This window comes from Pieris napi, chromosome 13, assembly GCF_905475465.1.
Source record: "Pieris napi chromosome 13, ilPieNapi1.2, whole genome shotgun sequence".
Classification (NCBI taxonomy): domain Eukaryota; kingdom Metazoa; phylum Arthropoda; class Insecta; order Lepidoptera; family Pieridae; genus Pieris; species Pieris napi.
The window spans coordinates 1,036,851-1,059,394 of NC_062246.1; the positions used below are offsets into that span (position 1 = coordinate 1,036,851).

At 32.7% G+C, this 22,544-nt stretch overlaps 4 protein-coding genes and 1 long non-coding RNA gene across 8 annotated transcripts; 4 read left to right on the forward strand and 1 right to left on the reverse strand.

The window, feature by feature from the left end:
* Nucleotides 1-40: 40 nt before the first annotated feature.
* Nucleotides 41-8,061, forward strand: LOC125055001. The gene is made up of 7 exons (XM_047657185.1): nucleotides 41-349; nucleotides 799-1,264; nucleotides 1,404-1,549; nucleotides 1,945-2,084; nucleotides 5,105-5,192; nucleotides 5,725-5,936; nucleotides 7,783-8,061. The coding sequence occupies exons 1-7, from the start codon at nucleotides 134-136 to the stop codon at nucleotides 7,898-7,900; spliced, it is 1,386 nt and encodes a 461-aa protein (XP_047513141.1). The 5' UTR covers nucleotides 41-133; the 3' UTR covers nucleotides 7,901-8,061.
* A 594-nt stretch (nucleotides 8,062-8,655) lies between these two features.
* On the forward strand, nucleotides 8,656-9,792 carry LOC125055003. Its single transcript, XM_047657187.1, has 3 exons — nucleotides 8,656-8,922; nucleotides 9,335-9,398; nucleotides 9,670-9,792. The coding sequence occupies exons 1-3, from the start codon at nucleotides 8,710-8,712 to the stop codon at nucleotides 9,708-9,710; spliced, it is 318 nt and encodes a 105-aa protein (XP_047513143.1). The 5' UTR covers nucleotides 8,656-8,709; the 3' UTR covers nucleotides 9,711-9,792.
* Nucleotides 9,793-11,365: 1,573 nt separating this feature from the next.
* Nucleotides 11,366-13,317, forward strand: LOC125055002 (NADH dehydrogenase [ubiquinone] 1 alpha subcomplex subunit 8-like). The gene is made up of 4 exons (XM_047657186.1): nucleotides 11,366-11,620; nucleotides 12,044-12,219; nucleotides 12,550-12,657; nucleotides 12,949-13,317. The coding sequence occupies exons 1-4, from the start codon at nucleotides 11,492-11,494 to the stop codon at nucleotides 13,064-13,066; spliced, it is 531 nt and encodes a 176-aa protein (XP_047513142.1). The 5' UTR covers nucleotides 11,366-11,491; the 3' UTR covers nucleotides 13,067-13,317.
* A 2,269-nt stretch (nucleotides 13,318-15,586) lies between these two features.
* Nucleotides 15,587-16,338, reverse strand: LOC125055596. The gene is made up of 2 exons (XR_007117925.1): nucleotides 16,160-16,338; nucleotides 15,587-16,001 (listed from the first exon to the last, which is right to left on the reverse strand). It is a non-coding gene; the product is annotated as an uncharacterized LOC125055596 (long non-coding RNA).
* Nucleotides 16,339-16,689: 351 nt separating this feature from the next.
* Nucleotides 16,690-21,906, forward strand: LOC125055427. 4 transcript variants are annotated; one of them, XM_047657886.1, is made up of 8 exons: nucleotides 16,690-16,780; nucleotides 16,869-17,046; nucleotides 17,346-17,444; nucleotides 17,840-17,927; nucleotides 18,422-18,523; nucleotides 19,672-20,033; nucleotides 20,236-20,931; nucleotides 21,657-21,906. In XM_047657886.1, the coding sequence occupies exons 2-8, from the start codon at nucleotides 16,922-16,924 to the stop codon at nucleotides 21,679-21,681; spliced, it is 1,497 nt and encodes a 498-aa protein (XP_047513842.1). In that variant the 5' UTR covers nucleotides 16,690-16,780; nucleotides 16,869-16,921; the 3' UTR covers nucleotides 21,682-21,906. The 4 variants fall into 4 exon arrangements, with proteins under 4 accessions (XP_047513842.1, XP_047513841.1, XP_047513843.1 ...); XM_047657885.1 differs by having other exon boundaries at nucleotides 16,691-16,780; nucleotides 16,848-17,046; XM_047657884.1 differs by having other exon boundaries at nucleotides 16,746-17,046.
* The last annotated feature ends 638 nt before the right edge of the window (nucleotides 21,907-22,544 follow it).

Sequence of the window (22,544 nt, forward strand, 5' to 3'; positions counted from 1 at the left end):
GACGACTGACATCTGTGTTGAATTGGTAGGAGCCTAGGAGGTTAGAAGCGTTAAGCATGAAATGGTAGAAACTAGAAATCAAAATAAATAATTTTTTTTCCTAAAAATATAACTACTTTAAATTTACATAATAATGTCGGTTGATGTGTCATGGGATGTTGATAAATATCGAGAAGAGTATGAAAGCGAAGAGCATTGGAATTTAAGACGAGCGTTTATTAAAAGATGGAAAGATGACTATCCCGAGGAGAGATTAGTTTGTTTGGCGCAAGTTTTCGCCAATATTGAGTTTATGGGATGTAGATACCCTCTAGAAACCATGCAGGAAGTTGCCCGGTTATCACAGGATGTATGTTTTACTTGCTTATAAACTTAACTCCTGAATTTTTTTCCGTTTCTGTTTTAATAATGTTCCTAATTTCACTACTAACACTTCAGCAAGTAGATAGTATTGTGGCTGTTTGAACTTGTTAAATTTTTTTGTAAAAAATAAGACTACATCTATTGTTTTATTATACTATTGCTGAATATTGAGTATTTTAAATACAAGCTATATGGAACATTTTGTTTTTATATTTGTTGCAGTTGGAACCCTAGTCTAAACTGAACAATACCTGAAGGTTCTGTTTAGTTTAGTCTTAAGAATAATTTTGTTTAACATATTATATCCATAGCTTAAACTCACATAATTGTAAATGCAAGCTATCGTCAAGTACCTATTTACCTTTTCCTGAATTTAGAAGATTAACATAAATTTTGGTCAAGCTAGGTAACATAGAAAAAACTTTTGTTTTTCAGATAGCAACTAAATATAGAAAAGAAAAAAAGACAAAACTACAAAGGACATTTGTATCTGCCTCTGATGCTGCAGAAGATCGAGCAAGAGGCATCAAAAGAGAAGGTGGTGTGGTTAAAGATGCTCCAAGTTCAAAATCAAAGAAAATAGAATTTGTCAAACAAGGTGAATCTAAGAACTTAGAAGATATACCAAATACTGATGAGATAGCCAATTCAGATAATGAATTATCAGAAATCATTGAAAATGAAAATGATAAGGAATCTACAGAGGTCAGTGATGAAAAAGTTAGTAATGATGTCCCTAAGGAGGATTTAAAGACAGCTCTTTTCAATACATATGTAGAAGAAATCTCAAAAATAAGATGTTTAGACATCAGATGTTTTAATAGAAATATGTTTATGACATCATTTGGTAAATTTGTACTTCTCATACGGTCGTGGGCACCAAAAATGAGTAATATACAAGGTCAGTGTAATGTATAAGTATATTTAAGATTGGTTGAAAGTAATTAAAATATAATTTTAAGCAATGTGGAATTGAAGTGACGAAAGAATACTTTTTTAAATTATTAAATTATGTAAAATAATGTTTTCATTAATTCTAGGTAGCAGTGTTGCTAGCCATCTCCAATTACAGTCCACATATGAAAATAATATATTGACCGTAACATTAAATGGTAAATTCTTGGCTCAAGCATCCAGCTCAGTAAAGACAATTGCCAGAAAAAATGTTGAAACAATTGCATGGAATGTATGTACAATGTAAGACTTTTATTCTCTAGACAGAACTTAGTGTATTTTTAATAACATATATTTTTAAACATCGCTTTAAGACCCTTACTCATAAAGTAAACCTAATTATTGTTCTGCTGCAATTAGTGTGTTCAACTGTTTAACTGTGTCCAGTTTGTGTTTCCACCACGCCAACTTCTTTGTATTTAGAATCATGTATAGAATAAATAAATAAAAAAATAAAAAAAACTAATTATAAATAATTTGTGTTTGAAATGAAAATTATTTGTGCTGGATAGTTTATTTATTGAGGAAGGCTAAAGGCTATATTATGGCAATGCGCTACAACTTAATTAACACGACTAAATCAGAAGAAAAGTAGAAAGTATTAAATAATGTTTTTTTTGTTTTAAGAAACTATGTCAAGAAGCAATAATTTTGTTTGTAAAAGAGCAGTGGATAGCTCACGAGGATCGACAGATATCGATGAGTGAAGTTTCCGGAAAGAAACAGTATGAATTTGGCACTCCTATTGAAAGCAGTGTTGCTACCAAGTAAGTTTCTATAACTTATCCCTTGAATTGTTTGACAGAAACCTCATGATCAATTAATGATTAAAAAATATTCTATGTTCATCAGGGATAATGTAGGCTAATGGTGACAGAATCATATCCTTTATAATATTATGGTCGACGCATTTTAAACTGAGTCGTCGGGCAATAAATGTCACTGAAACACAGCTACCTGTGTACGCACTCTGATTTATGATAAAAAGTTACATGGACATAATCGTAGACACAGCGATTTGCTACAAAATGTGTCTTTGCAAGTTTTATGTACGATGGATAGTTCAGGAGATATAGCCAAAAACATGGTTTTTGGACCCCTTTATCCAAGATGGCGGCCGGGGGACAAGCACGCCAACCCCACAAACTTGGAGTTAAGCTTGTATTGACCCCCCCTACATGTTCCATAAATAAAATTGCGTCCTCTAAAAAACGCAACCCCAAATGTAACTTTTCAATGGACTATGGGTGCCTATCAAAATTTGGCCGCCATTATTTTTAATAGATTTTTGGTAAAAAATTTCGTTCATTTATTTTTTAAATAAAATAACGTCTACATCACGGTAATTAATATGAAGATTCTAAAAAATCACGGGTGCCATTGCGCACCTGGCCGCACCTCTTTGCAGCCAGGTGTAAACAGGTATGATTTCGATAAATTTATACGTTTATAACCTATTTTTATTAATTATATGTCAAATTGAAGCTAATTTTTTTCTTTTAATTATCATATAAAGTTGCTTAATTAAATCTGGCCGCAAATAAGGGCTACTGGCTGTTAAAGATAATAAATATTTAAGGTAGAGTGAAAGAGAGTTAGCGCGTAACATCATTTGTCAGACGAGGACAGCGATTGTCGGCTGTGCGACGCTTTTAAGCCATTGCGCATGCGTCGAACGTTAGTGTTCTCAACCACCGGGGAGTGTGAGACGACTTCTAATAAATACTCCAAAAAATATGTAATTTTTGCAAAATGACAAATTTAAAAATTGCAACAAATTCAGCCCAGAAAGTAATGGCTGGCTGGTACTAGATGGTTTTTTAAAACCAACATGGTTCCTGGGAGACTCAACTCCAACGCAAGTTAATAGTGTGCTATGTGAATCTACGAACAAAGCTTCCGATAACGACGATTCTGATATTTGTAGCGATGAAAGTGATAGCTCCGATGATTCAGATTTTTAAATAAGAGTTACGGAAATATAAGAGTTATAAGATTAATTTTTTAATTTGCTTAAATGTTTAATTAATATGTAATAGACAATTAATTACTTGAATAAAATCTAATAAAATCTTTAAATAATACTTTCGCAATAAAATTTTCTTTTACTTAAGTCATCTTGGTTTTATTTTTTTATTTTTTAAATTAATATTAAATATCGACGTTCTAATTAGCAAATTATCTAACTCCATTTTAGAGAATCTTTTATTTGTACGAAAAAAACAATGACTTCAAAATTTATTATCATTTTAAAAAACCATTTAATATCATTAATATCTAATAGAGATATAATATTTAAGTTTGAATCATTCAAATAATTTGTAATTGGATTATTGCTTCATCAAAATGTTAAAAAAATCACCCTCTAAAAAATAAGGAGTAAGAGCTGATTTACACAGGGTCAGTAACTGACTAGAAATTCGAGGCATCTCAGTGCTGACCCGAAAAAACCCTGTGTAAACTGATTTGAAGTCAGTACAGTGGCTTAAAGTCAGCGCTGACTTAAATATTCGTGTCCGAATATTTTAAAGTCAGTTGGCGCCCCCCGCCACCCGCGCACCCCCGCGCCAGCTAAATAAACCCCGTGTAAACAGACAAGTCAGTGCGTGGTTAGTCACTGCCGCTGCGTTGTAGAGTGACCACGTTTTTTTCGCTGGCGATAAAAATGAAGCTTAGCGAAGACGAAACCTTAAAATTGGTGCAATTATATGGCCAGTTTGTACTCCGCAGGATCTTCAAATCGCAATTGCTTCAGCAACATTTGCTCCATTTTCTTACCCATTGTCGTTTATTTTTAGTTATCTCATTTTCTACCATTTCTATTAACTCATTCAACAGCAAAATTTATAAATTTTTCAACAAATAATTAAATCGTCGTTTCAGTTGTTTTCGCGAATTCATTTTTCCCACTGACTTCACACACGTGTGCTCATCGTGAGAAACGCACCACTACTACTTACTTCATGTAAACAGTTAAAGTCAGTCGCGGCGCCGACATTGGCGCTACGACTGACTTGTCTACTGACCCTGTGTAAATCAGCCTTGAGACAAATTGCTAACTAGACCGTCGATATATCAAATCAATATTAATTTTTTGTTGCAATTTTTAAATTGGTCATTTTGAAAAAAATTACATATTTTTTGGAGTATTTATTAGAAGTCGTCTCACACTCCCCGGTGGTTGAGAACACTAACGTTGGACGCATGCGCAATGGCTTAAAAGCGTCGCACAGCCGACAATCGCTGTCCTCGTCTGACAAATGATGTTACGCGCTAACTCTCTTTCACTCTACCTTAAATATTTATTATCTTTAACAGCCAGTAGCCCTTATTTGCGGCCAGATTTAATTAAGCAACTTTATATGATAATTAATAGAAAAAAAATAGCTTCAATTTGACATATAATTAATAAAAATAGGTTATAAACGTATAAATTTATCGAAATCATACCTGTTTACACCTGGCTGCAAAGAGGTGCGGCCAGGTGCGCAACGGCACCCGTGATTTTTTAGAATCTTCATATTAATTACCGTGATGTAGACGTTATTTTATTTAAAAAATAAAGGAACGAAATTTTTTACCAAAAATCAATTAAAAATAATTTAATTAAAAATAATGGCGGCCAAATTTTGATAGGCACCCTAGTAAATATATATTCTCTTAATTATAAATAAACATAAAAATTTGGTTTTAAACAAATAGTCGATGAGCACACCAATCCTGCAGCGGGATCTTAGACCATTACCAATTTGAAGAGATCTAAATCGTATTATTAATTGATTTTTAGAATGATGAAGCTAATGGGTTGGAAGGGGGGCGGTTTAGGCGCCGACGCACAAGGGATTGCAGAACCCATCAAACCTACCTTACAAATGGTATGAAATATTCATTTAACCAATCTGGATGAACGTGTATTGATTTATTTTTGATGAATAAGGATAGACCTTACTTTTTAATAATAATTTTTTTTCTTGTTTTGTATGTGAAAATAGAATTTATGGTGAGGTCGTAGGTTCGATCACCGGCTGTGCACCAATGTACTTTCTTTCTATGTGGGAATTTTTCGCTCGAATGGAAAAGGAAAACATCGTAAGGAAAGCGGCCTGACTAAGACACAAAAAGTCGATGGCTTGTGTCAGGCACAGGAGGCTGATCACTTACTTGCTTATTAGATTTACAAATTATCATGTAACAGATTCAGAAATCTTTAGCCCTTTATAAATTATACATATAAATATAATTACCGCTTTTATTTGATTTTGTATTTCATCTTAATTTTTTTTTAAATAAATATTCTAATTAATGTTCTAATATTACCATTGCAATTGAAAAAATGATTTCTGGCAATGTGTTCATTCTATATTAAAACAAATTTTATATTTCTAAAATATTTAATTTAAATTTCAGGTGAACCGCGCAGGCCTTGGCAGTATCAGCTCCGATATACACCAATTACGACGAAAGGGTATGGATATGATGAAGAGGTTCGCAGCATCAGAACAGCTCGATGTGGACCTGGTTTTCAGCAATGAGTTTAGCTCTGAAGAAAGGAGTGCGTTACATCTCTGTGCGAGGAAAGCTGGTCTCGTTTCTAGAAGTTATGGAGTGGATGCTGATAGGTTAAGATTTTAGTAATAATAAAAGCACATAATAAGTACCTATAAAATGTCACATCTCTCACCCATATCTCAAAAACTACTGAACCGAATTTGATGAATCTTGGACTGTCTTCTTTAAGTTTCTGAAAAATTGTGGACAAATGTACATACACTTACGAAAATTAAACGTTCGCCATGTGCCCAAATTGGCTAAATTTCTAGTCCAAAATTTATCTTTACAAATAAATGTTACTTGAGGGAAATAGTTGAAGACAATTTTCATATAATATATCAACAAAATTATAATGAAAAATCATATTATGGAGTCCTCTTCAGAACCGAATTAGCGAAAGTGGCTTAATGCATACTAAATTGTATTTATTTTTGTTTAAATGAAGTTAGTTAGTTTATTTTTACCCTTGCTAAAGTGTTGCACGGACCGAGAGAAAAATGCATCGACTCGGACTCAGATGTTTTTCTTAATAATAATCTTTAAAGACAAGTTGTTTATTTTTTTAATCATACGAACGTTATAAGATTTAGAAACCGTTTCAGATTATTTATTAATGATTATAGAATCTACACAAATTGCTACTTTTAAATCATTTTAGTATAGGGTTTAAAAATCCAAATCAAATATAATTTCAAGAACCCTCTAAAACGCTTCTGTAAACAAGATGGCGTCGCATAAGTGAACACGTAAACAAGCGTCACTTTTTACTTGTTAATTTATCATTAATAAATTACAGAAATATATATATTTCAATCAAAAACAGTCTGCGACGAAATAATTTAGACCGTAATAGAATTAGGCGAAGTCATTTGTGACCGTTTTCTATCTAATATAATCTAAATTATGCAATTTTTATACAAATTAGTCTCAATCTATATATATAAAAATGAAGCCCGTTTTCCGTTGTCACGGCATAACATGAAAACGGCTTGACCGATTTGGCCAATTCTTTTTTTATAATATTCTTTGAAGTGCGAGGATGGTTCTTACGTAGAGAAAAATTAAAAAAATCGAGTGAAAAAGTCTAAAAACAACACTTTTCTATATTCCCATACATAATATTCGTAATAATACTTAAAAGTCAATTTGAACTTTAATACCATATCATAAAGTTCAAGTGTTAGTGGAGGGGTTCCGGGAACGTAAATTTTTATTTTTTGACAAAATGTCTTTGTTGTCTTCAACTTTATTTTTTTTTATCTTAGCTAGACCGGTGTCCCGAATAGCAGAATAAGTATTTAAAAAAAATAAAGAATCGACTGTTAGGCGGGACGATGTTCGCCAGGCCACCTAGTAACTCTATATTTTTCATACTGTCAACTGCCTAAACTAACTATTATTAGAAAATTTGTATAGCCGTAAAACTAATAATAAAACTTGAATTCGAACATTTGAAGAATTTTTCTTTAACCTGTTTGCCCAGAAGGGATCGCTTTACTAAATGTTGCCATGTTATTACTAAGAGCTATTACGCACTGTCGACTTGTCGCCGGCGACTCGGTCGTCTCGGCGACCAAAAAATAGGCAACTAGGCAGGAGACCAAGCTGAGCGACAGTATTCCAAGTACATTCGTATATATACGTCCGGTCGTTACAACAGTTGCTCGCAGTGTGAATGCTTCCATTTGAAGCCGTGCTCCTATTGGTCGCCAGCGACCGGCAGTCGCTTGTGTGTCGCCACGACGCGGCGAGTCGCCCAGTCGCTTGGGCGACCGACGACCAAGTGCGTAGACATCTATTTAAACTGTAGAAACTCACAGTCGCCAGCGACCGAGTCGCCGGCGACAAGTCGACAGTGCGTAATAGCTCTAAATGTCAATTGATTCCTTGATATTTTATTGTAATTTTTTTCAGATTCCTGGTCGTAAAGAAAAAGTTTAATGTATTTTCAACAGTTGAAGCTGTTGTAGAAAAGGGCGGTTCAACCCCTAAATATACAGTCTACATACCTGCCTCAATAGAGCATAGATAATAGACCTCGATACTGCGATAAATCTTTAGTGACAAATTTTACATATCTGTCCTATAAAAATTCATAGCAATATTTTGAAATTTTAAATAAATCGTATAGAAGTAAATAATTTGTAGAGTATAATTTTGAAATTTCTTACAAAATAAACTATTTTTATATAATGTTTATTTCATTTCAAATACATTTTAATCACAAAATAATTATAATTTCATACCTCTAAATTTAGTGTCCATAAGATACTACTTAACTCACTGAAAAAAAGAAAAATGGCAACACCATTTGGTATTAACCCAATATACCTACTGTAGATACTAGATCTACAATAATGGAAATGATTTAAGGGACACCTAAACCTATACAGCGTAGGTATAACCCTCAAATTTAAGTTTGCGACTCCGACTCTGACTTAATTGTTTCGGCAGAAAGTACACATAAAAACATCGGAGTTGCTTTCATTATCGCTATTGTAAGGTACAGAGTACAAACAATAAAAAAACAAAGGACGAAGAAATAAATTAACTATAAACACACATCAGACATCTTTGAGTACATACACATTACATTATGCGTTGCATATTTACCACACGTGTGAATTAGTGGAGGGCTATAAATGTAACATACTATTTAATGCAATCATCACCTACCCCTATCTCTGATAAGTATCAATCAGATACTAAATCTACTTAGTATTCTGCCCTAAACAATGCGGGATCAGGATAAAATCTTCCAAAACCGTATAAAATACAGGATTTTCAAATACTCAACACAGTTCTAAAAAGTTTTGACAATCGACACTTTAAGCATTTGACATGGCGGGAAAATTAAACATCGCAGTAGCTACTTTCTGTTTAATATATCTTTTGGTTAATGTTGAAAGTTCATTTATTAAGCCTAATAATGTGCCAAGAGTTGGTAGAAGCAACGAAGCCGATGGTTTATTCGATCAGGGAATGATGGGATACGTTATAAAAACTATTCCTAGCAAAAATATACCACGGATGGGCAGAAGAAATTTTGACTCTGTAAGTAAATTATTAATTATGGACTCCGAGGAAATAATCTGCCATCACACTCCTCGTGAGACATGGAGCCAAATAAGTTATGACATAAAGGTCTATGTTACCAGGTCATAAAATTAAAAAAAAATATAGAGTGAGGTATATCATCCTCTAATACCTTTAAAATCTTAGCATATTTTGAGTGTTATTCAGAAACGTCATTTTGCGCTGTCTGTCCACGTAGGTACGTCGAAAATGTAATGGATTATGATATATGAGAGTCTCGTTTCTGAATCTCACTTAGTTTCCTTGGAAATGCAGTAACTCTGAGCAAACCACGTAATAGATTACAGAAAGCAAAAGTTATGGTGCCGATAAATTACTAATATTATATTAAGTTAAAATATTAAACCAGAGTAACTTTTTTGCATTACAGACTAGTCGTTACGATATACCTAAGCTGTACCAGATTTCCGATGACGACACGCAAACTTATGCAGGTATGTAAATTTAAGTGGTACAGTGGTTCAGGGGTACACCCAGTACATTCAAACGTTACATATATATTCAATGATAGGAAAGTCAATAATAATTGCGTCTCTAACTTCTCAAATGACAGAATATTATCAATGTGACAGTTGGTTCCTTTAATCTAAGTTACAAATAATATACCTAATTATTAAATGGAACTTAGATTATTTGAATCAGGAGTGCATACATATTACATAGTATAAGTAACGTTCGGGTAATATATGGTTTTTTTATTTTCAGATAATGGTGAGCAGGAGGTTGAACTTTATCAAAACAAATAAGACTCATTCCATGGATGCCGCAGAACCTAAATTCTAGTCATAGTTTTTAATTATTATTATCACAATAAAAATTGCATGATTACATAAACCTTTTAATGCTTACCACCTCCTACTTAATATACTTTATAAGTTTAAAAACACATATACATATTTGATATTATAACTGCTAAACAATTTTAAGGAATCAATTATAATGTATTTTTACAATATTTAAGAATTATTATTATACATATTTATATTAAACTAGAAGATAGTAGAAGATTACACAATCCAAAAAAACAGACTAAAACATAGTTACATGTTATTAACGTTAATTTCGGAAACTACAGACTTCTTTAAATTTAGTCTGGTGAAATTTACATGAGGTATAGGTATGTTAACTAAAGCTGGCGGCTTCAACACATTTACACTTTGTGCTTGTGTAGTGTCTGTGAATAAGCGCGAGACGTGATGTCAAACTGAAATACAAACATAAATACATCATGAATAGACTGTCCGTCGTGTATGAGTGGACTAAAATGTATAGCATGGCAAAAAAATCATATTTTGAAACATACTGTATGTGAAATTGCATTAGTGTGAGTACTGTGAACCCGCCAGCTTTCGATAACCGACCTATACATGACTAACATAGAAGATATGAAAGAGAGTGAATGGGGTTAAAAAATGGGCCAGTCACTAGTGAATAATTGTTTCTTATACGCTGAACTGCAGTAGCCGGTGACAATTTTGAAAAACACTGACTGTTAAGAGGATGAAAGAACATAAGAAAAAAATATCTAAGATAAGTATTTGAAAGAAGTGTGAATAGGACTATACGATATTCTGATAGATGGAGAAACTGTGGAATAAGTGGATAAGTTCGTTTCGGAAAGTATGACGACGATATAGAAAGACAAGTGAATGCTGGGAATATAGTAAACGGTGCGTTGCATTCCTTTATGTGTAGGCAAGAACTCTGAAACGAGGCTCAACTGGCCGTACATTTTATCTCGACGTTAACATAAGGTCATCTTTCTCTGCGGTTCTGTAAGGTGCGGCAGAGAAAGAAAGAATGTGGAATAAATGCCGTGGAAATAAGGGCGTTAAGACGTATGTGTGGTGTAACATTGCGTGATAGGATAAGAAATAGTGAGATACGTGAAGTGTGGGTTAAAAGAGATGACAAGTCCTCCTCAAAGATCGGATGAATGAGAAGTGGGTAACAAGTAGGATATACAAGGCAACCGTGGATCATGGATGGTGAAATCGGTTTTGGTAGGCCTTGTCGTACATATCTGGACCAAATCACTGAACTTCTTGAGAAGGGACAAGTTAAAAATACCCATAACTGCCGAGCATGCATGGTGAATGTCACAAAAGTGGATGAAGCGAGAGAGGTATATCAGGACCGTAGTAAGTGGTGATCTGTGGTCTCTGCCTACCCTTCCACCTTCGGGAAAAAGCCGTGAAGACATAAATAAAAAATATATATGTGACGTCAGTGTCAGTGTGTTTGGTGTCACAACTATCAAATTGTCCATTGTCACAATTTAAAGTAGATGTCTATATTATAAATGATCAAAATTAAGAAGTTTGTAAAAGTATTTTTTGTTTCTTTCGCACGCTCTGTATTACCATATATGATTACTACTCTCTTTTTCGCACATGGAGTTACGTAAATATCTCTTATTAAAGAGTATTATCAACTTAAAAATTTCTTCCACTGGTTTTGTGGAAGAAATCTATTAATTTTTCGGTAAATTATCTAAATTCTCAAGTGAAATTTGCAACAAAACAACATGACCATTACCAACGATGTAGTTCTGCCGGAAGAATCGGAGTTAACTGTTCAAGAAATTAATTTATCGACTCCAACATTACATGCAGGCTCTTTCCATTTAGGAAAATATTGTGAAGAAGTGAATAATGTGAGTAAATTTATTATAAAATACATTTACTTAGGTTTTGAGAGTTATTTAACATATACTAATGGTTAATAGTTTATATTGATTGCATAACCACAGAGGTTATGTTTTGTTTATAATAAAATAGTTTTGTACATTTACAAGGTACTTTCGAACTTGTTGTGTAGCTGCGATTTTAATTTTTAGTAAGACATATATATGCTTTGTACCTAAAGAGTAGAGTTTAGTAGTGCTGAATTTTTAGTAGTGTTCATATTAATTATAAGCTGTTTAGTATTGTTATATTGTATTAATTTGTTTACCTATTGTCATTTTGTGTGTGTTATATTCCTACTAAATATTATATATAAATGAATAGTGTGGTTTAGTAAATTCAAGATAGTAAATTAATGATATAGGAAATAATTATTAATATATGTATTTCAGGAATTTATGCTATGTCGCTTTGAAGAGAAAGATCCTAGAAAATGTATAAATGAGGGCAAAGCTGTCACAGCTTGCACTCTTGAGTTCTTTAGGAAGGTGAAGAAAACCTGTCTGGCTGAGTTTAATCAATATGCCCATTGCATTGACAAGAGTTCTGGAGATATGTCACTTCGACAGTAAGTTGTACATATTCAAGTCTTGTATCTATAATATTGCAAATTTTGTTCAGCAACATTTTATATTATGTTCTTTTTTACATATATTGCATGGCCTTAGTATAGGAATGGAATGGAAATTGAGGCATATAAAAAATAAGTTACTAAAGATAAATAATTATAAAATTTTAATATTAGAAACATATATATATATATACATGTGCTAGAGATTTGAGTTGAAAGCATTTAATAACAGTGAACTGGCTGTTTATCATTGTTGCTGATTCACAAAATTTTAATGAAATCAGTATTTAATTGTGTATTAGATAATCAACAGCCTTTATTTTTTAGGTGTCGCAAGACACAGGGTGTATTTGACCAATGCATGTTGGAAAACCTGAATTTGGAGCGTCCACCATTTGGGTACTTCACTGAAGTTAGAGTTCATGCTACTAAGAGGTAATTATTATTTGTTGTTTATCAAAATTTGAGTATTTATTAATTATTAATAAATAGTCATTAAATTATTGTTAAAAAAATTACAAGGAACATGAGCTTAAATCAAGATTAGTCCTATATCAATGTCAAAAATCCATTTAAGTATATTTTCTAATAAGTTCCTTTAGGCATTGAAAAAAGTATAATGATGCTAAATTTATAAATCTTTTTTTGGTGTAAAAAATCCACAAGCCAATTATAATGTTCTTATTCAGTGCTAACATGACTTAATTCTTACTACAATTTTTACAGACCCAAGCCTTCTATTGAAGGAAAAGCTGTATACCCAGATGCAACCCCAGCTCTACCAGAAAATGCAGAGAAGAAACCTCCTCGATTTGGCAGCCGATTCTACTGGATGACCGAATAAATAACAAATTTGATCAGAATAATAAAAGTCTTTACAATATCAAGTGTTTGAAGAATTTTTTTTTATGTCTGACAAATAGGTGATATTATGTAGTTTTTATTATTCTGTTTGAAAATTGAAATGAAAGAGTAACTCAGTGATAAAACACAAAAGATCAATAGCAGTAATTCTAAGCGTAGTTTTTTTGATGTGTTACTTTATTTTCATTCAGTGTAATATTTAATTGTAGTTAATTAAATCTGTTGAAATTTTGTAATTGTTTTTTTTTTAATACTTGTAAGTAAGTATATTATTTTTTATCACTGCTCCGGTGCAATGTAATTGTTTAATAAGGTTTTCTGCAGAATTATCTTGGACAGGTTGTCTGGAGCCGTCGAGCCTCTCCTTCGCATATAACAAGCTGGCTTCCGGCCTAATCACTCGAGTACTGACCAAATTAATACTCTTCGTATCATTCTCGAACAGGCATCAGAATGGCAGAGGGAGATTTATCTTACCTTTGTTGACTTCGAAAAAGCTTTTGAAGCTTAGGAATTCCTCCCTTAGGGGTTTTCAACAAATAGCAATAATCACACATTGGGTAAATCTCATTGTTTACGTTATGCCTCTACGTAAAGTTAAAAAGTCCGTAAGGTATAAGAATTCTATGGTCTGCTGATCTTCTATGTCTGTGGTTGGATTGTTGAAAAGATCAAAGAATATTATAGTCTTTGGAAAGAACTTTCTTGACACAGTTGGCTTAAAGATCTCGTTACCAGTCTAGCCAAGATGGCTTAACAGTAGTGTATGTAGAAAGTCGAAAACTAAATTTGTATGAAAATGACAGCTCGTGTCGACAGTCGGTAGCCTAGGCCCTAAAGGCGTGAGTCGGGATACAATAAGCGACGCCATGACAGTGCTACGAAAAGACACACATTAACGCTTACGCTATTCGGTAGCCAACGGCCAATTAATGTTTCGGCAGTGTAGAAAAAACGGCGTTTCTCCGCCATGTTTTAGCGTGATCTCAAAAGCTGCTGTTTGCAATAATTCAGTACAACTATTGCCATCTTTAATGACTACCGTTTTAAAAACATCTCATATTTTGGACGTTTTAACGAAATGGTTTTAATTTGTTATCTTTTTTTTTTAACGATCTCGTTTAATTATAATAATTTAAACTAGAGTGAATATTTTTAAGTTAAGAGTTTTAGTTTTTCTATGAATCAATGCGAGGATAACATAATAGACACAGATAAATATGAAAATATCAAGAAAATCAGCAAATTAGTAGAGGTAAATCCTGTTTATATTGGATATCTTTTATTGATATTTATATTGCATGTAAGTTTATAAAATTGTTCTTTAGTTTGAAAAATACATATACCATTTAATATTGCTTATATTATGTAATCACAAAGTAAAATGATTGTACATTTTATTTATATTTCAGATGAGAAAGCAGTCACTAATGAACATAATTAGAAGTTCTAAATATATTTTATTGTAATTATAATAGAAGCTAATGATATAATATTGATTTAAATTAATCAAATAAAGTGGATTTATACTTCTTGAACTTTGGAAATATAAAATCTAGTGAGCAATACTAAGTAATGGTAAGCAGATATTTTCTTTAATTATTTACAAATGTTAATATACTAGAGAAGTTATTATAATATTGTTAATGAATGAGAAGTTTGAATTCAAGTCCCTTGGGAGTTACTGACATTGTTTGGTTATTAAAAACTTTAATTGACATTAAGCAGTAAAGTGACAAATTAAGTATATTTTTAAGTTTAGAATTAAGTAAAGAGTTTTAATATTAAAGTTACCTATTGAACAAACCTTGGACTGATCTTACAGTTTAGTTTGTCAGTTTTCTATTTGATCAAAGTACTAACTAAAATATTTTATTTTCAGAAAAAGAGAAGCTAATAAGACAACTAAAAATATAAAAAAAACCACAAATGGACAAGTCTTATCTTTTAATTAATTTAAGTGTTATATTATGTACCTGAAAATGAATTTGATAATGGGGAATGAAGCATTTTATGAATAATGTAAAAAATAAGACAAGTGGAGTATGAAACATTGCAGACTGCATTATGTTAAGGAAGATATTTGGTGCCTTATTTTAATAAAAACCAACCATAACTGAATCATTTTTATTTTGCTACCTGTTTGTTTAATATTCCTAACTATTAGTAGGTACGGGTCATTCATATATGCATTATCTGTATATTCTTGTAAAATAAACTAATATTGTGAACCACTTTAATGGCTTTTCCTACTAAAGAAGACATAGGTAAATTGCCAAAAATACAACTGACAAATACATAACATACAATGTTTATTCATTTCTTACTTCAACAGATTTTGCATTTACATATTAACTAGTAGCAAATCACTGATATAACCAAAAGTTAATTGACATAAATATTAACTTAAAATCAGCATCAAACTTAAATTTATATCTAAGATGTTGGAACATCAATATGGAATCAAAGGTTCATTAAGGGTTTTAATGTCATACCAGACTAAGTTTCTATTTTATAATTTTTATTAATCCCTCTTTTCATTTCATTGAGTACTTGCTGCTTTTCAATTCTCACTTTCTAAAAGTATAAATTTATTATAAACAATCAACCTTTATGACTCCAACTTAAACTGAAATTGTTTGTTGGACATAAACAGAGATAATTCCAACTAGTAGCAAATCACTAATAAAATCTACACTTATATAAAAGTTTGATTTAAACTCTAATTTCAGTGATCACACTAGTCTACGTTTTTTTTCTATTGTTTTTTAATTCTTTGGACTTTATCAACTTCTAGTCAACCTTATTTTCACTCTTTATTTATCAATCCACAGTACTATTTCTATTGTTTCTTCTAAGCGGTAACAAAATATGTTGCTTCTTCATTTTGCAGATTAGTTGTGAGGTTCCTAATCCTAAAAATATCAAAGTATGAGTACTACTAATTATTATATATCGCGATTATGCAATTTCAAAATATTGTATTTATTTGTAGCCTTAAATTTCCGACAAAACATGAAACAAACCATAATTAATTTAAACATGCAATTAAATTCATATATTTACTTTGCACCTTCCGTAAATTCCACTTAAATCGAAAATTGTTCCGACCTTGCTGACATTCTAATGTCCCTTTTGCAGCTTCCAATTGCAAATTTACAATAATATTGTAAAGTTTTAACTTTTATTTGTTTATAAAAGTGACATTAGGAATACATTTAATCCAGAGACAATATGACGGAATAAGGTGCTACGAACAGCAGCTCGCATCTACGCTGTCGACTTTGCGGTAATGTATCGACATGCCTCTTGGCTACGAACGAAGCGTTTTCGACAGTACAATTACGCAAAAGCGGTAGTGTATGTAGAATACTTTTCGACACCAATATGGCTAGACCCCCAGGCCATATAATTATATAAAAAAAAACTTGACACAGTAATACCAACTTGGAAGGCACGAAAATGCACCCGAATAACTACAACAGCATGTTCACGTAACTATTTTATAGTACTTGAATGTATTAACAATTCATCTTAGAAATTACCACACAAACCGAGTGTACAATAAAAAGTTTAGGGGGTTTATTTCATTGTTATAGTCGATGTCTAGTCTAGGGGTTTTTTAATTTTAAAGTTGGTCCTAGGGGGATCGTGCCGTAGAAGTTGGCATCACTGCCTTGGCCTTGATTATAAAGTATAAACATAATTTTTATTAAAATCGGTTTGTATTAATTGTGTAGTATTTTAATTTTTTTCTTTAGAAACTTGTGTCTAAATTACAGTGCACAGGTTTAAATGAAAAGATACCTTGAAGAGCATTTTACAATAACAGAAAATGAGTAAAAACCGAGGTTTACCACCACTGATGTCGTCTGTACCGAATTATAATCAGTTTTTTAGATCAGCTGAGAATACAAATGACCATCAAATTGATGATATGGGTGGTCCAAGAGATTTTCAGTAAGTTGTTTATTTATTAAAACTTGAGCTATAAAGCGAGATATTTTTTCACAACTGTAGAGATAGCTCTGGCGTTTCGCAAGTTGGGTGCCGAAGTACTACTCACATAACAACTTCTTTATACCACCAATCAATTTAATTGTTCAATCGTCAAACTGTTAATACGGTCATAATTACCTGAAAACGTATAATCTTCTAAATTATTAATTATGTTATATGTATGTTAGTATTGTGTATTAAATAAGAAAGAAATATTTTTATAAAAAAGTATGTTATTATGTTTGGAAATGAAATTGTAGAAATAGACAAATTCAAGGACAAGGACCAAGACAGAATGCAATTGAGAAGAGATTGAATCACGCACTACAGCAGCCAGTTGATTTGGGAAAAGGAGAGAGGTGATTCTTCATGATAAATTTGATATCCCTAAACCTTGCTCATGAATCATTTTTGCATACCATGAAAATTTTTATGGAGTAGCATATAGCCTGTGACACAAATAATGTGAACCAATTTTAAAATTTCTATTGGTAAAAGAATCTTGAAAATCAGTTTTGTAGATAGATAGATTACCCCCCTTTAACAACCTTTACCTCTTTATAATATTAGTAAAGCCAAGTGTGTGGATTACAAAAAAGCACAGGCTTTTGTTTATTTTTAATTGTGTATGTCACAACATCCAAATATTATCATTACAGAAACAGAAAAGTGTCACTGTTAAGGGGCAAAACATTCTATAAATAAATGTTTATAGAATTATTATAAAAATGGTATATATATAAATATGTTCCAGTATGATGAAGAAAATGGGCTGGTCTGGCGGAGGGTTGGGCAGGTCTGGAGAAGGTATTGTGGAACCCATCGCACCAAATGCTGCATATGTAAGTCCACTTAATCGTAATCGTAACTTTAGTACAGGTAGTTAGGGTACATTTTGACGATGGAAGATTAAGATGAAGGATTTTGTGAAGGGGCCATTCAATTATTACGTAAGCAGATTTACTACATTTATCCCCCTTTCCCCCTTGTCAGCAAAAGTTAGCAAAGTTTTTATATGGTATTATGCCATATGAGTAAAATTGTAAATGATTACTCCTGACGTAATCACCATCTAAATCCCCCCAGCCCCCATGTCATTTAAAATAAGAACCCTCGATATAAAAGAAAGAAGAAAAAAATCAAAGACCCCCACAAAAGTGATTACGTAATAATTGAACGGCCCCAAAGGTAAAGATGGTAAATTTTGCTCCAACAACAAAAACTTCCATTGTTTTGCGGATGAAGAACGAAAAAAAAATATCCAAAAATATTAAAAAACTACTATTTTATAAAAACGTTATTATCCAAATATAACATTGGTATTGTGGTATTTCAGGCAACAAATAAACAAGGTTTGGGTAAAGCAGAGATCCAAGAGACTTTCGATAAACGTGGCTGTGCCGTTTCGAAAACATTCAAGCACTCGTTTGGGCCTAAAGTAAGACATTTAATTAACCTCTATGTAGCCTTCATTACCAGTAGTAGTAGTAGTGTGGACTCAATTTCCGCACTTAGACGCTCATTAGGTCCGTTGTGTAAGCCAGCCTAGCTCCTTCCAGAAGTTTCCTTCCCAGGCTTCACGGACCTTACTGCTCCGAGAATTTCTGTTCGAAGCCACAGCCTACATTACAATCACACTGTAATGTGTTCACTGTGTGCATTGCTTTAATTCCGAAATTAATGAATATAGCATTTATTAGTATAAAATTAGGGAATTAAATGTTTGTGAAAGCGGATTGTCTGCAACTGACTGCTTTTTTTATTTTAATCTTTTATATACATGAGTTTCTGTATGGTAACTCCAGTGGAATTTCTTATTTTGAGAAACTCTTTATTTGGGGAACTCTTAAGAAAAACCTGTGTCAGGGTTCCCAGCTCTTTCAAACAAACTTAATAGTTAATTCCATATAATTTTTTTTCAATTTTTTTAAACTGTTTGCAACACTAACTTATTCTAATAAATGTGTAACTTTTGAAATAAAATGGTACGAAGGATAGCGTCCTTTCACATCTCAATTTCCTACGCTTGCTCTATGCTTACTAGAAATCATGCTAAAAACAAAATACATAGACAGAATGCATACACTTTCATAGTGTTTGTAGGAAATAGATCGTTAGAACTCTTAAAACAATTTTTAACCGGATTGAAGTTTTTTTTTTACAATTCACACCAATTACCCGAGTCCCATGCATAAGCTGGTGAAGCTTGTGATATAGGTACTAGGCAACGGATATACATACATATTAAAGATAGATAGACATATAAATACATATTTAAACACCCAAGACCTAAGCACATTACCAAATGCTCATCACATCGATGTTCGTCTCAGCCGGGGATCGAACCCGGGACCCATGAATTCGCAGTCAGGGGTACTAACCACTAGACCAATGAGTCGTCAAAGTTGTGTATTTACAATTATTTTTCATAATTTTAAATTTAACCGACGTTTCGCGTGCTTTACAGCGTGCGTGGTCACGGTGACTGAAGACAAAAGGCGTTAGAACTCACTAACCGCCTGCCCATATAATTCCTAAATAAATTCCAAGCGCGTACACAAAATAATATTTTTATTTCTTTTCCAGGCAACAGATAACCAACGGTTAAGGAAAGAGTCTAAAGCGAAACAAAATCAAAAACCGAAGCGCTCGCAATTTACGACCAAAATGCACAGCAAAGCCAATAAGAAGCAACTCAAAGAAATCTTAACAACATCCGTGCTGGAACAAATATTAGATTTCGTTCAAAACGAAAGAGAAGTAGAATTATTATTTGATAAAAACTTAACAAACGTTGAAAGAAAAACTGTTCATAACCTGATTGACGAAATCAGTTGTATACATACTTGCGATGTTGGAAATATGACACAAATGGAGTTAATAGAACAAATAATTGAATACAATGACTACCATTTGCATACGGAGAGCTCTGGAAAGCAGCCGAATAGGTGAGATATCTTTTAGTGGAAAATAGCAAAATTAATCTTGTCTGTATGTAAAACATAAAATTGTCTCCTGTTTGTTCCTTTAGAGCAAAGATATATTAATTAAACTTTTAAAATTGTCGATATTTATTTAAAAACTTATATCCTTCACGGCCCAGTCATAAAAAATGCCTATTTTCTCTTAAGAATTTACTAATCATTTCAGACAACTTGGCGTATACAAAGACGCAAAAGATTTTATGTTTCTGGTAATACCAGAGGATTTAAGAGAAGAGGATACCGGAGATAATGAGAAGGAGAAAATAGATGAATCTAAAGATGATTCGGAACAAGCAGAGGAAAATACTAACGAAGAGTTCAAGTGTGTTGGAAAAGAAGTATCTAGTTCGTATTCTGAAAAAAAATCAATCAACAGAAATATTACCAAAGGAGAAATTAATGATGCAACGGATAAAATAAAAAATCTAAATACAGGAGTTATACATTTGTGCAATGAGGATAGTACTTCTAATACAGATAAAGAAATTTCATTTCAATCGTTATTTAAGAAGGCAGAATTTCCAAACAATAAAAAATTCAGAAAAAAACTAGCGGAAGAAGAACACAAATTAGTTTTTAAAGATGAATTAGCAAAAAATGTCTCGAACAAAACATTTACTGTGATAGAAGTTCTAGAAAAAGTTGTTGAATATTTTATTGATTTTGTAAATGATAACAGTTTCTCGGAGTTTAGGTTTTTGGGGTCATTTAATGACATAGAATATGAGGCTGTGGGGATATTCTTTGATATTTGTTCGGGAGACACCAGTGATAATAGTGAGGTGGCAGAAAAATTAAGAAAAGCCCTCAACAGCAATACACATTGTTATAATCTAGGGGTGAACAGCAATGGTACCACTATGTAAGTATGGCTTAAGCTATCGTAGGGTTCATTTAAACTTTAAAGAATAAACAAATTAAAGTAACGCAGTAGAATTTTGTGTCTATCATTGATTATTTTGTTATATAGGCTTGGAGATCGGCCTTCTATGCCTGACACAACTAACAGTCTTAAGCTATAATAGGGTTCATTTAAAGAGTTAAAAAATTAAAGTAACGCAGTAGAATTTTGTGTCTGCATCATTGATTATTTTGTTATATAGGCTGGGAGGTCGGCCTTCTGTGCCTGACACACCTGGCATGTGATTCCGGTTCTCAAATTGCGCATATTAGTATAGTCGACGCATTTTAAACTGTCGGGCAATAAATGTCACTGTCAGTAGGAATGCGCACGCTCTCTGACTCCTGATTGGTCGTTACGAGTAAGGGTTGTTGTTTTTCTTATTAATAATTAACATAATTAAGCATATCGATCGTATCTATCCCGTTATCGATATGCACCTCTACAATACTTACGCACATCACTACACCTTTCCATAAGACCGGTAAGTGCGAGCGAGACAGACAGATAAATTTTTCAGTCCAGGAATGGCCATGAGGCCGTGTTCAATTATTTCATTTCAGCTTTATAGTTAAGAAAAGCATAACCACTGAGTGAGGAATTGCATAACAACTTGATGAGAGGGTGACAAAATAATGAGGGTAGATAAAAATATCTACTATAAAATACATACTTTTCTATTTCAGACTATTTAAAGAGAGGAAGAGATGATTTTATACGAAAATAATCACAAATGAAATTTACATAATACTTCCAAATGATGCCTTCATATAGAATCTATCCAACTTTTAATTTACTCTTCGGGCAATAGATGGCGCTAGTCAGGCCAAATTTGTCTAAAACTTTATTATAAAAGTATTTTGTTTGTCAAACTATTATTATTGCTTTGGCTGTGACCAGACTCGTGGATGTAGCATAGAAAATAAATGATAAGAACTAAAAAGTGTTTCATTAATAGATTTATACCCGATTAATGTAAATTTTAATCACAGTTAAATATGTATCACAATACTATGGTTTGGTACAATTATGTATTACCAAATCGGTTCAATAGATCCAGGCACTTAGAGTGCAAATTATATCCTGCATTACAAAGAGTGACCCAAATGGCCCAAGAAACCGCGCAGTTAGGCTGTTTTAGCTTCACGATGACTGCTTGCTGGCGGCCGAAATATATGAAATTCTAGAAAGCGTTTTTGAATGACGCGTAGACCACTGTTGGCGCTGACTCTGCCTTCCATGGTTCCAGTATCGAGCTGAGCGGACGTCGTCAGCGTGTACGGTCATAACTGCCACTCGTACCAAAAGCATACTCTAATCATTTTGATATCAAAAGTTTTGAAGTAGAAGTTATTACGCGTAGTGTAAATAAACTAAAATCTATTGACTGGCAGACTATTTAATATTACCTATATCGCCAATTTTCGATATTTTATATTCAGGGGTCTACCCAACGTCTTATTCGCCGTAAGAAACAAAGCCTGGAAGGATATTATGGGCACACTTCGAAAATGTTTCAGGAGAACTACAACTTGGTAAGTGTTACTTACTGTTCATTTTGAATACATTAATGG